We start from the raw sequence: 14,679 nt of genomic DNA on the forward strand, positions 1-14,679 counted from the left end.
TCCAAGCTCGCATTGCCGTATGACACTTTAACTAGCAACATCTTATTGATGCTCAAACAAAAAATAATGTCATATCTTCTTGAATTTATAGCGCTTTTAAATTGAACTTAGAAGCGAGGCGTTCGAGGAGACTTCTTTTTGATTAAAAATACCTGGAGAACAGTCTTGCTTTGTATTGCACAGTATGTGCTACTAAGGTCAGGGAGAACATTGGCTAAAGAACAATTCGGAGGTCGTAGGTTGGAGAAGTACAATATATAAAAAACGAAACGTATGTACCGTAAAGATGTACTAAAGTAAAGGTGCCATACACATTACAGCAATGTCCAAACCTCTTGATTCTGCTATACCTGGCTGACCATCTTTTGACTTTCTCCGATAGACAAGGTCAGGTAAAAGGAGGATTGGACAGTTTCATTTTACACGCCAGATCGTTTTGTTCTGTTAGAAGATGGGCCACCACAAGAATCTGGCAGAATCTTAGTCTCGTTTCCCCATACAGAACATATACACACACTGCGGGAGAGAGAGCTGTCGGTAAAACAAGAATTCAGCAAACGGCTTTCTTATGTGTGTAAGACTTGGCGAACATCTAATTTTTAAAGAATTTTATCATTTGCCCTTTTTTAATAGATTCTTTTCATTTGAAATTATTCCTCTACAATCTTGATGACATTAGTACACAGCCCAACGGCATAAAACACTTTGCGTTGTGTTTAAAAATTTGCAGCTTTTCAAAGTTGCTTAAAAATATAGCGACTTTTGGCCTTTTTGGGCTGCTCCACCAAAATGGATGGAGTTGGGGAGGAGCCAGAACAGAGAGTGGTAATACTTGCCATTCAGATTTTCCAATAGTGGCATGGTGTTTTTTTTTTTTTATGCCAGAATTGTTACTCCAGCATTTCTGGCAAGACGCATGCCACTGAGAAGATGTGTTCTCAAGTTTAAGCGTTACCCCTATTCTTAAAGATGTTGTCCCCTACTTTTACTTTGATGACTTATCCTTAGAATGGGTCATCAATGTCTGATGGGCCGGGGTCTAACATCCGGCACCCCCGCCGACCAACTGCTTCTGGTAGCGGCTAGGACTTGTTACTGAACACCTGCCTTCTAATCAAATCAATAGGAAACTGGTGTGTAGTCCCCTGCAACGGCCAGTACAAAGAGACAGAGAAGCTCAGCAAGTGAGTACTTCCAGCCGACACCGATAACAGCTGATTGGTGGAGGTGCCGGATGTTGAACCCCTGCCGATCAGACATTGATGACTTATCCAATGAATAGGTCATTAATGTAAATGTACTGGACAACCTCTTTAAGGAAGCACCATCAGTTATTGCCAAGTCCAGCTCTCAGCTGAACCTCTCCATTCATTCTAATAGTGATGAAGAAGTGCAAATGTTCGACATCCGCTCCATTTAGCTGGGGCTTTTCTTGCTCATGGACGGGTTTCTGGCCCGATATAACCGCGAGTGTGGTGCCACGTCAGTGACTGTGTGGGCCATCTACTTTTTCTCCCCGTACCTCCCTGGGCCCATGTGGACAAGGGGGAGTCTGTGTAAAACTGTGCCAAGCTGACCTTGTGTGTTCCTTAAGGGGTGCGGAACGTCACGTTTGTACAAGTGGTGAGACCTTACCACGTGATCCTGCTGACATATTATTGACATCAGATGGGGTGATAAAGTGTGGCTCCTTCACACCAAGCTTAGTGAATCATACCCTAAATCTGTTTGTGAGAGAGACCCTTTTTTGCAAGAAAGAGTAACCAAAAGAAAGATATGTGCAAGTATTCAGAGCAAAGAGGCCCTTTCATCAGGCAAATTTAAATGAAATATAACACTGGTGGGTGTGGACCCACTGTGCCACGGATCGGGCTTACCCTGGAGGGGCGTAATTAAGAGACTACCAGGTATCCACTAGAGCCTCTGATGGTGACCACTTCAGGGAAGTCCCCGGGTCTGCAGCAGCTGACCGGCACGAGTTAGAGGGGCAAGTCAGATGGTCCGAGGTCAGGGCAGGCAGCAGCGGATCAGTAAACGTAGGTTAGATCAGAAGCAGAGATATCAGGCAGGAAGTGTAAACAAGTCGAGTCGTTAACAGGTAGCGGGATACAGCTGAATGCCCGATTGCGTGGTGATTGGTAAGAGAAGTTGCCTATTAAAGGCCCTGCTGGCTTGGGATAAGCTGGGGAACCTAATCTGTGCAGGACCCAGCAGGGCTAAATTCCTGCAGAGATTGCCCACTCCTCTCTAAGGCCATGCAGATGCTGCAAGAAGCAGACTAGAGGGGCGGCCGATGTGGTGAGAAATCACACAGTGAATAGAGGAGCACTGAGGAGGCATGCGAGATACCACCGTGACACTGAATATAATGTCCTAACAGCCCTCCATTAGTCTATTGTCCACCGTATACTTTATCTCATTGCTCTCAAAGCACTCTATAAAATCCATTCACTTCTGTTTCTGGTGAAAATCTCTCCAAATTCGAGTACCAGATTTGTCACCATTTACTTCTGTTATGATCAAGTTTTATTTCTGATGAATCATTGCAAGTGTAATAGATTCTTCCACTCTCTTTTCACTTACACTGCTGTATAAATGAAGGACAATCCTGCATAAACCTTTTATTTTACAGCGACTCAGTTTCAGGAATTTCTTCTTTCGATTCACGTATTGTAATGGACACATACTTTTTTTTCACTGATTATTGCCATCCAGCTTTTCTTGTAATCCCATCTCCCAGTTATATGTAATGTCTGTACAAACATTGAGATCATTTCTTTAATTTCTAGGTTACAACAGTGACTCTTCATGACCTGCCAGGCTGTAGTCTTTCAACATTGTCAAAATGTGTCAAACTGAAATTTCTGTCTTTAAGACGCTGTGAGTTAACTTCCCTGGATGGATTAAGTAACTGCAAAGCTTTGGAATACATAGATGTCCAGGTAATTAATACTTTTTTCCCACATACGACTATACTAAAACTTCTAAGTGTACATGTTAGTGTGCTTGTTCACAGATCCCCCCCATACAAATGCGGTCTCAATTAAGCCGATCATGCAAATATTTTTAGTTGTGAGAATAAAGTAAGTCACCGCCAGGCACCTCTGGCCCTGATATAATCCCTGAAAGAATGAAAGAATATGTAATGCTGGTGTCCCTGCATGATTTTGCTCCTCCTTCCCAGCAGGGACATCAACGTACTCACCGCCTTGGCTGCCCTGTGCCCCCCCCGCTCCAGCTACCGAGTCCTAGCACGTTCTGCACTGCTTTCCTGGTGACTCGCTTAGGTTGTGTGCGTACGCGCTTCTGGTCTATTATAGAGACAGCGTGCACAATCCTATGTGTCCACGCCAATAGCCCCAAGTCCCTGAGCCTGTATCTGTTCTAGTACATGTTCCAGTCTGATCTGTATCTGTACTTCCAACCAGAAACCGCTTCAGCTGTTCCTGAGCCTGAAACCACTCTAACAGTACCTGAACCCAAAACCGCTCCGACTTTACCTGAAACTGCTTCAGCGGTATCTCAAACTGCTCTGGCAGTATCTGAAACTGAAATTGCTTCTGCGGTACCTGAACCCAAAACTGCTTCTGCGGTACCTGAACCTGAAACGGCTTCGGCGGTACCTGATACGGCTCCGGCAGTACCTTAAACTGAAACGGCTTCAGCAGTACCTGTACCTGAAGTGGCTCCGGTGATACCTGAACGTGAAACGGTTCTGGCGGTACCTGAACCTGAAACTGCTCCAGTGGTACCTGAACCTAAAACGGCACTGAAACTTGTACCTGAGCTTACTAACTACCCTGTCACGTCTGTACCCGCACTTGTCTGTTCTACCAATATCCGGTCCTACGTTGGACTCCAAGTCTGTGACTACAGTCCTAACTCTTGGGGTCAGCTGCCATAGTACCAGGATCTGTCCTAGAGTAGCACCTGGTGTCCATCTCTGGCCCAAGTCTAACCCCAAAATCAGGGGTTGTAGTGAAAACCCAGGTGGTCGCCTAGAGGCTCTCCCTGGTTCGTGGTGCAGTGGATCCACGTGTGTTACAGGATAAGGTGTTGATCCCAGCAACAAGACCTGCGTCCGAACGGGGAGACAGCGGCGATCGTGTCTTTGATCCAATGTCTTCAGTGCATGCACGATCCTACAACTTCAGCACAGCCCATATACTTATGTATCTGTTAACAACACAAGAGAAAAGGTCCTCCAATGAAGGTTAAAAATTATATTTTTATTATTTAAATAAATACAGAATAAAATTAGAAACGGCAAACCATACAGAAATAGAATAGCAGAAAACAAGCGCACTGGGTGACACAATGAATAGCTGGTAACAAACTACATTAATAATGGCACGAGAAAGCACTTTTTATATAAAGTGCTTAGTGCAAGAATGTTATTGAGCAATATGTTTCATAGCTCCAGACATATCTAAATCAATCCAAAAAATGCATGAAGAAATACATAAAGTGCTGGTGCAGTGAGGATACTGTAGGCAAAAAGTATTATAGTTAGGTAATGTATTTCATAACTCCAAACATATCCATATCAATCCATAAAAGTGCATGGAAAAACACATAAAGTGCTGGTGCAGCAAAAAAATTTGTAGGCAAAATTATCAATTCATAATACCTATACCAAAATCATGCACATAAAGTTAATCATATGCTGGTATTGCTAGTTTTTCCCATATCTGGTTTCCTCAGAAAGGTAACAAAGACCTTAAATCTACAATGCGTGATGTAAATATACTGAGAGGACCAGGTATAACGAAGTGCACCTCATGGCTGTAAAAGATAAACTTATATATAGATTATATTTACCACAATAGGATATCACCGAGGGTCCCCCTGACGCGCGTTTCGATGGATAAGCACCCCTTCTGAGGAAGCACCCCTTCTCTTGTGTTGTTTGCATCTGGTTTCACGGTCCTCCGTGTTATAACCTATTTTTTTGAACATTGATCCACTTATGTATATGTAATTTTGAACATAAGTATTTTACAAGTTTGTCTACGTTGCCAAGGGAAAGCTTAGGGACTAGTAAAAAAATAAATCTGACATCCCCTTTACATAGCGTTGTGTCCTGCTCAGTAGGAGGCATTCTATTGCTTCTACATATTGCTTATCAGAGGTTTATTGTTTGGTCTCTTAACCCATGTACGTTCCAGAAATATCATGGAGGAGCAGTTGTGAACGATCAGATATGGGCTATTAATGGATCATTTTAGGCTGCCTTTACCAATTCTGGCGAGTAGGACGCTTCATCTAGACAGTTATTCTAGGACACTTCCATTCTGCTCAGTTGCTTGTGTTCTGGTAAAACTATATCTAACAGCCTTCCAAAATATTGTTCTAGTCCTTCCAATCCAGCATTGTCTAAGGGCCACATCCCAGCTGAGTATGGTCAGTATTCTTGTGCAGCACCGATCTTCAAATTACTCAGACAACTGATTGTCTTTTTCGGATTTAAAAAGTTACAACTAAAATGTCATGGGATGAAATTTCCCAGAATTTCCAAAAATGTCATGATCCAGACTGGGGTTGGAGTCCTGTTTTTCCCTTTTTCCCGGTCTTGTCATGAAGGGGTTAACCTTTCTCAGCCTCAGTCTGGGTTCAGGTTTGCTATTTATCGCCTCTGCTTTCTGCAGACGATGTCAGTTATAGTTCCTGCCTAGGGCTGCTGTAGCTGACTCTGATTGGTCCTGCTACATTTGCTATCTGATCCCGTGCCTCTGTTTTCCTCTATTTCCGTCATGACTCAGTGTTTGACGTTAGTGTGCTGACTCCCCGGTTTTGACTTGGCTTGCATCCTGACCTGCTTCTGTATTTTGTCTTTGTCTTATCCGCTTTCGACTGTTGCTGATTCTCTGGCTTGTCCCTGACCGTGAGTTTGCTTATTCCTTTGGTGCCGCGCTACAGTCTAGGATTTGACCTGGCTAGTTTGACTACTCTGCTGCCACCTGTGGTAGCCTTGCTGCTGCACTGCAGGCCAGCTTTGTTTAGGTGCAGTCCTGCTTCCACTGTACTGCCATCTTGTGGAGCCTGCACCTACCTGCATCGCAGCAGCATGATAATAAATTGTTGATTTCAAATGGATAATTGATTGATAAATGCATTGTTCTGTGTCATAACTATAAAGTCATAATACATAGAGACATAGTTACATTTAATTACTGCTGTAAAACCAGTTATTTCAAATTATTAAACATTTCTTACAGGAAAATAGCATCAGTATAATCAATTGTGAAGGATTGGAAAACCTGTGTGTGCTAGTGTTAAATAGGAACCAGGTCACATCAATTCATGGAATGCAAGATTGTGAAAAACTTATGGATTTAGAACTATCTTTCAACCTAATAACCCGAATTGGTAAGCATGTTTATTACTGCTTTGTGTATAATGCCAAAAATGTGAATTGTGAATTTACTTTATTATATTTGCATTAACCATATAACTTTTGTAAACTATTTTGTAACAGTCATTTACACTGCACATTAAACGACCGGGAGCAGGTTTAGTGGTCGTTGTTCGGTCACTAACCTGTTTACACAGAAAGACCATGTTTAAAATGGGCAGTGAATAATCTGTAATAAACATTGCAGCATATGTGTACTGAATGATAATTGGCAACGCAAGTCTTGTTTTTGCGTGTGCCTCCTGATGAAGTTCTAACGAAACGTGCGTTGGGGTGGCTGGACACTACTAGAAGCAGCACTTCACACATGTAAGTGTTTTATCGTCATCAAGTATTTTATGTTTAATGTGTCAGGGAAATCTAAACCTTAAAGGGAACCTGTCACCTGTTTTGGCCGCTATAAGCTGTGGCCACCTCCTTTCAGGGCTTGCCTACAGCATTCTGTAATGCTGTAGATAAGCCCCGGATCCGACCTGAAAGATAAGAAAAATAAGTTTTATTATACTCACCCGGGGGGTCGGTCCGATGCAGTCCGGTCCGGTGGGTGTCGCAGGTCCGGGTCCAGTGCCACCCATCTTCTTGCGAAGCCGCCATTGCCCTTCTGCAAAGGTGTACTTCTCAGGGGGTTGAGTTTGACAAAAAGACACGTCACTCCGAGAGTTCAGATGCGGGGTGCACAGAAAAGGGTACCAGTCCCAATTCAATATAGAATAAGAAATCCGGCACTCCCAAATGCAGAAAAATTAGTTTTGTTTTATTCACAGCTTAACAATCCACACGGTGTACATTCTATTTGTTACGTTTCAGTCGCTATCATGGACCTTCTTCAGACAATGGTAAACCTTTCTAATAATCCAAAAAACTGACACTGTGGGTTCAGAAATGTAGGCAAGTTGTACATGTGGAGCTGTGAGGGGAACAGGAGGAGGAACAAAGCGCTGATAGAGATGTTCTGTATCGCTATGGTGCAGTGCAACTTGATAGTGACCGAAACATAACAAATACAATGTACACCGTGTGGATTGTTAAGCTGTGAATCAAGCGAAACTAATGTCAGGGGGTTGAGGGCAGAGCAAAGTATTGCAGTGCGCAGACGCCGGGAAAGGTCAGAGAGGCCCATCGCCTGTGCACTGCAGTACTCTACTCTTTATCCCTTTATTTTAAAAAGAAAGGTGCCATCAAAAGAAACATTTTTTCAACAATTTAACCCCTTAGTGACAGCCAATTTTGTCCTTAATGACCAGGCCAATTTTTACAATTCTGACCCCTGTCACTAAATGAGGTTATAACTCTGGAACGCTTCAACGTATCCCACTGATTCTGAGATTGTTTTTTCGTGACAGATTGTACTTCATGTTAGTGGTTTCCCACATGTCTACTTTACATCAGCACAATTTTGGAAAGATTTTTTTTTTGTTCGGACGTTATAAGGGTTAAAAGTTGACCAGCGATTTCTCATTTTTCCAACAAATTTTACAAAACCATTTTTTTAGGGACCCCATCTCACAGTTGAAGTGAGTTTGGGGAGTCAATATAACAGAGAATATCCAAAAGTGACACAATTCTAAAAACTGCACCCATCAAGGTGTATTCATACACTAAGATGTCCTTTTTTGGTTGACAAACCTATTAAGTTAGGTGCCCACTCCCAAATTCAAAATGCAATTTTACACAACATCCATAGTGAATAAGGCACTACTGGATAAAGGAGTGAGATAGTGGATATTTAAAATTATGTAATTTTTACTGAATCATGATAAAATACAAGAATAAAATATCATAATGTGCAGAAAAAGAAAAGAGAGACTTAGGAACTCACAATAGTATAATTAGCCACCTGGTAAATAGCATGACCAAATCCTAGCATACAGCAATAATCATGTGTGATTCCTATTACCGAGGCAGTAAGTCCTATACTACAGTGCTGAAAGTAATTTGCACACCTTTCATAAATAGTTTGTGCACTATAGCACATGAAAAGTATATAAATGTTTGTCCTGCAGAGACCAAAATGCACACACAAATGTTATTGTTATCAAGATAGATTTCTAAATCACATCTGTAGTGAAAGCATGTTGGCCTATGAAGGCAATAGGGAAAACACAGCTTCTCTCTCATTTAACCCCTTAATATCCAATGACGGACGCAGTCCGTCATCAGTCATCTCCCCCGCTTTGATGAGGGCTCTGGCACTAAGCCCGCATCAAAGCCGGGACTTGTCAGCTGTTATGAACAGCTGACATGTGCCCGCAATAGGCGCGAGCGGAATCGCCGTCCGCCCGCACCTATTAACTAGTTAAATCCCGCTGTCAAAGCTGACAGCGGGCATTTAAATAGCATTTCCGGCCGCTGGGCTGGAAATGATCTCATCGCCGACCCCGTCACGTGATCGGGGGTCGGCGTCATGTTGCCTGGACAACCAGAGGTCGACCTCTATGGTTGTTCCAGGCATATGGCTTTCAGCGCCACCCGGTGGGCAGCGCTGAAAGCACAGCAGTAAATCTGCGACATATGGGCGATCTGCTCATCGCCCATATGTAGCAGCGCCGATCGGGTTGCGCATGCTTCTAGCGTCCTATGGAGGCTATTGAAGCATGCCAAAAATAAAAAATAAATAATTAAAAAAAACCTAAAAGTTCAAATCACCCCCCTTTCGCCCCAATCAAAATAAAACAGTAAAAAAAATCCCACATACACATATTAGGTATCGCCGCGTTCAGAATCGCCCGATCTATCAATAAAAAAAAGCATTAAACCGATCGCTAAACGGCGTAGCGAGAAAAAAATTCAAAACGCCAGAATTACGTTTTTTTGGTCGCCAAGACTTTGCATTAAAATGCAATAACGGGCGATCAAAAGAATGTATCTGCACAAACGTAGTATCATTAAAAACGTCAGCCCGGCACGGAAAAAATAAGCCCTCACCCAACCCCAGATCATGAAAAATGGAGACGCTACGGGTCTCGGAAAATTGCGCACTTTTTTTTTTTTTTTTTAGCAAACTTTGGAATTTTTTTTCACCACTTAGATAAAAAAGGACATAGACATGTTTGGTGTCTATGAACTCTTAATGACCTGGAGAATCATAATGGAAGGTCAGATTTAGCATCTAGTGAACCTAGCAAAAAAGCCAAGCAAAAAACAAGTGTGAGATTGCACTTTTTTTGCAATTTCACCGCGCTTGGAATTTTTTTCCCATTTTCGAGTACATGACATGGTAAAACCAATGATGTCATTTAAAAGTACAACTCGTCCCGCAAAAAATAAGCCCTCACATGGCCATATAGACGGAAAAATAAAAAAGTTATGGCTCTGGAAAGAAGGGGAGGGAAAAATGAAAATGCAAAACCAAAAATACCCCTGGTCTTTAAGGGGTTAAGACCAAAAGTCAGCTGAATCACCGTCCAATAAAGTATAAATGCAAATAAATGCAGCAATTTAACAAGCATACATGGTCATGACAACTTTACCTAAGTCCTAGCGGTGTGACACAAAATGAATGAGTCCCGTCTCTCTGCCCCGACGCGCAAGTTTCTCCCTGCTTCTTCAGGGGGCGTCGTAGGATTCACACATGATTATTCCTATATGCTAGGATTTGGTCATGCTATTTACCAGGTGGGTAACTATACTATTGTGAGTTCCTAAGTCCCTCTTTTCTTTTTCTGCACCTTCTGATATTTTATTATTTTATTCTTATATTTTATCATGATTCAATCAAAATTACATAAAAATTACATAATTTTAAATATCCATTATCTCACTCTTTTATCCAGTAGTGTCTTATTCACGATGTTGTGTAAAATCCCTCACGGTGTGCAAAACCACATTCAAGAAGTTTATTAACCCGCTAGGTGCTTCACAAGAACTAAAGCAATGGGGAAAGAAAAAATAAGCATTTTACATTTTTCACAAAAAGATTTATTTTGTAGCCATTTTTTTATTTTCACAAGGGTATCAAGATGGGCCACAAAATTTTTTTGTGCAATTTCTCCTTGGTACACCGATACGCCATATGTGGGGGAAAGCCACTGTTTGGGCGCATGGCAGGGCTCAGAAGGGAAGGAGCACCGTTTGACTTTTTGAAAGCAAAATTGGCTGGTTTCAGTGGTGTGCTCCATGTCGTGTTTGGAGACCCCTTGATGTACCTAAACAGTGGGACCCCCGCAATTCTAACTCCAACCTTAACCCAAACACACCCCTAACCTTAATCCCAACCATAACCCTCACCCTAACACACCCCTGACCCTAATCCCCAACCATAACCCTAACCCCAACACAACCCCATCCTAACCCTAGCCCAGTCCTAACCCTAGCCCAACACTAACCCTAGCTATAACCCCAAACATAACCCTAACCCTAGCTATAACCCCAACCATAACCCTAGCTCTAACCCTAATGGAAAAAAATACATTTTATTTTACCTATCTAAGAGAGTGATAAAGGGGGGGGTTTGAAGTTACTTTTTTTTATTTTGATCACTGTGATAGGGTCTATCAGAGTGATCAAAATGAACCAATAGGAAAAATTTCCTATTGTTGCCTGCCGTCAGATCTCGGCGGGTGCACTGCGCACGCGCCCGACATTTTCTTTCTGGAAGAAGACGCCGACGGCTGGGGGAAAGGACCGGTTGATGCAATAGGGTCCAGGGACACCGGAGGTACCGGGTGGGCTTGAGGGACACCATTTCTCTATCCTCTGAAGTGCTAGATCGTATCAGAGGAGAGAGAAATTAAATGAGAAATCTGACATTTTATTTTTTTTTTTGCGGTCGCCGTTATTTCATGAATAACGGTGAGTGCAGCATTGGTAAAAATTGACCCAAATCATGTTCTCCGGGGTCTCAGCTACCCCCTGTAGCCGAGACCCCGAAGAATATCCAACGCTGGGGGGGCGCTGTTAAAAGGCATATCGGCGGTCGTTAAGGGGTTAAAAAATGTAAAAGCATTAATGTTTTTTCTTTTTTTTAAATATTATTTGTTTTAATGAAGTAAAATATGAAAAAATTTTTTTAAAAAGTTTGGTATTTCCACTTTGAAACACTAGGGGGAGCAGCTGCAAAAATTTGTCATTAAAACCCAGTGTGCAACTAGCTCACATTATGGCTGCAGTAAATGTGAGCTGGATCTGCTCACGTGTGTGATGTCAACCCTACCATTCACTTCTGGGTGTTTGTAAAAAAGATAAGAAAGGATAAAATTATAATCACAGTGAGGAGCAATTTTGTTGGTGACTGCTAATGATACTGACAAGTACAGTGTCACTGAAGATGGCCAGCAGCACCAACTGTGTTAGATAGTGCTGCTCTCTGTATCATAAGCTGGGTTTAAATATGTGGAGTGTATCACATGCTCTATTATATACACTTAGTAACACATGCTGACATTAGATACAGGGCTAAGTGCCTTATACTATATGGAGGGCTATGGGGAGTGCATTATACTATATGGAGACCTATGGAGAGTGCATTATACTATATGGAGGTCTGTGGGGAGTGCAGTTTTCATACTATATGGAGGCCTATGGGGAATACTTTATACTGTATGGAGGGATATGGGGAGCATGACCCCCATCCTGGTATATGGCATTCAATCTATGTATATGACCCCATCCTGGTTTTATGGCCTCCATTCTGGCATATGGCCCCGGCCTGTGTATATAGCCTCCATCCTGGTATATGACCCCATCCTGGTTATATGGCATCCATCCTGGTATATGGCTCCCAGCCTGTGTATATAGCCTCCATCCTGGCATATGGCCCCCGGCCAGTGTATATGACCCCATCCTGGTATATAGCCCATATCCTGGTATATGGCCCCATCCTGGTATATAGCCTCCATACATTCAATAATAAGAAAAAAACAATAAACGCTTCTACTTAACTACCACGCGCTCCCACGCAGTGCTGTGTCTTTTATGCGCTATCAACTTGGCGGCGAATAGTAATCACAGGTAACAGGCTGTGATCACTTATCTCCACTGCCACAGATACGCACCTCACCCTGGACCTATGCTCCTTGTCTCTTCCTCTTCCCGGCAGCTCCTGTCATGGCATGCACATGTGCGATGATAGGGGGAAAATGGAGCCCACAGCATACACTACAGTCTCCAAAAAGATGGCCATGATGTCCTCCCACAGGTCACAGTTAGGAGGCAGGAGAAGTGGCCTCAATACAAGAGATGTGGTCGCCGTCCGACCACAGGCTCTTCTTATGCCCAGTAAGGCAAAGAGAAAAAACCAGCACCAGATGATTTCCATAAAAATTCAAATTTTGTCTTTTTATTTAATCCATAGCTTGTAAATAGTTAAAAACATACGTGTCATTAAATGTCAAGGGGAAAACATCCCCCGCACGCTGACGCGTTTCGAACTTATGTCCTTTCTCATAGGCATAAAGTACTATACTCATTGTGTGCCATCCAGAGGGACATACTGGAAAAAGGCTGGAAAAGGGGTAATTAGTGGTAATTCGAATCTTACAAACTTTCCAATTTTTTTTTCAACACCTAAATAAAAAAAAAAAAAAAAAAATCAAAACTGTACATGTTTGGTATCTGTGTACTCGTACTGACCTGGAGAATCCTATTGCCGAGTCGGTTTTATCACATAGGGAATTTGGTAAGTAAAAACAATTGTGGAATTGCACTTTTTACAATTTCAACACACTTGGATTTTTTTTTTCACGCTTTCCATTGCATCACATGATAAAATAAATGGTGTCATTGAAAAGTACAACTCGCCCCACAAAAAACAAGCCGCATAGGGCTTTGATGGAAAGAAAAAGTTATGGCTCTTGGAAGAAGGGGAAGAAAAAAATGGAAAATTGCAAGGTCATGAAAGGGTTAAACAGGCTGACAATGGTTATGCTGTGTACAGATCAGTCAATAATGAAGATTTTTTTTTTTAAGCCAACCAAAAATTAGTTTTACACAATGATGAAGTGTTTTTGACTCATTTGTACAATGCTCATTGTCATTTGGTCGATCGGCAGCCTGTTTACTAGGAACATTCGTTTATGATAATCATGGAGTATAAATGCACCCTTATTGAGTACAAAGTGACAGTGTGAACATGGGGTTTAAGAAACAGGGAAAAGTGAGAGGCATTCAGTTCACACATTTTTGTGTGTGGTTAGATGATATAAGTATACATCTACATTTATATTGTTTTCCTTTTTACCGAATTCTGATTGATTTGCATAACTTTTTTTTAGCTGGACTAGAGCCTCTGAGAAACCTTCAGCGGCTGGTTTTGGATCATAACCAGCTGATATCCACTAAGGCCCTTGAGGCAACACCTCTGTTGACCTATTTGGACTGTTCATATAATTATCTCACGGAACTGGAAGGAATTCAGAACTGTGGCCTCCTGCAGGTTCTAAAATTACAAGGAAATAATTTGTCAGAGGTAAAGCATTCCGAATACATGATAGAGAGATAAGTTTATAACATACTGTGTTTGTATGTATATAAATACAGACACGTGGTCAGAATTGTTGGTACCCCTCATTTAATGACAAAAACAACCCACAATGGTGACAGAAGTAACTTGAATCTGACAAAAGTAATAATAAATCAAAAATCTATGAAAATGAACAAATGAAAATCAGACATTGCTTTTCAACCATGCTTCCACAGAATTTTTAGAAAAATAAAACTCATGAAGTAGGCCTGGGCCGAAATGATAGTACCCTTAAATTAATATTTTGTTGAACAACCTTTTGAGGCAATCAATACAATCAGACGATTCCTGTAACTATCAATGAGACTTCTGAGCAAACTGCTCCAGTTGTCTCGTGTTTGATGGTTGCCTTTTTCCAGATGGCATGTTTCAGCTCTTTGCGAAGATGCTCAGTTCATAGAAGGCCACTTCAGAGTAGTCAAATGTTTTCCTCTTAGCCATTCTTGGGTGTTTTTAGCTGTGTGTTTGGGTCATTATTCTGTTGCAAGACCCATGACCTGCGAATGAGACCAAGCTTTCTGACACTGGACAGCACATTTCTCTCTAGAATACCTTGATAGTCTTGAGATTTCATTGTACCCTGCACAGATTTTAGACTCCCTGTGCTAGATACAGCAAAGCAGCTCCAGAACATAACAGACCCTCCTCCATGTTTCACAGTAGGGACAATGTTCTTTTCTTGATATGCTTCATTTTTCCATCTGTGAACATAGAGCTGATGTGCCTTGCCAAAAAGTTTCTTTTTTGTCTCATCTGTCCATAGGACATTCTCCCAGAAGCTGGGACATTCTCCCAGAAGCTTTGT

At 41.9% G+C, this 14,679-nt stretch overlaps 1 protein-coding gene across 1 annotated transcript in view; it reads left to right on the top strand.

Moving 5' to 3' along the window:
* The window catches only part of LRRIQ1 (leucine rich repeats and IQ motif containing 1), a 267,121-nt gene that overhangs the window by 52,418 nt on the left and 200,024 nt on the right, over nt 1-14,679 (top strand). The window contains exons 8-10 of the mRNA XM_073556994.1: nt 2,790-2,942; nt 6,219-6,369; nt 13,627-13,820. Coding sequence (XP_073413095.1) covers nt 2,790-2,942; nt 6,219-6,369; nt 13,627-13,820 — 498 coding nt within the window. The remainder of the gene's footprint in view (nt 1-2,789; nt 2,943-6,218; nt 6,370-13,626; nt 13,821-14,679) is intronic.

The sequence above is a fragment of the Dendrobates tinctorius genome, unplaced genomic scaffold, assembly GCF_039654945.1.
Source record: "Dendrobates tinctorius isolate UK_male_01 unplaced genomic scaffold, ASM3965494v1 ptg000241l, whole genome shotgun sequence".
NCBI classification, from domain to species: domain Eukaryota; kingdom Metazoa; phylum Chordata; class Amphibia; order Anura; family Dendrobatidae; genus Dendrobates; species Dendrobates tinctorius.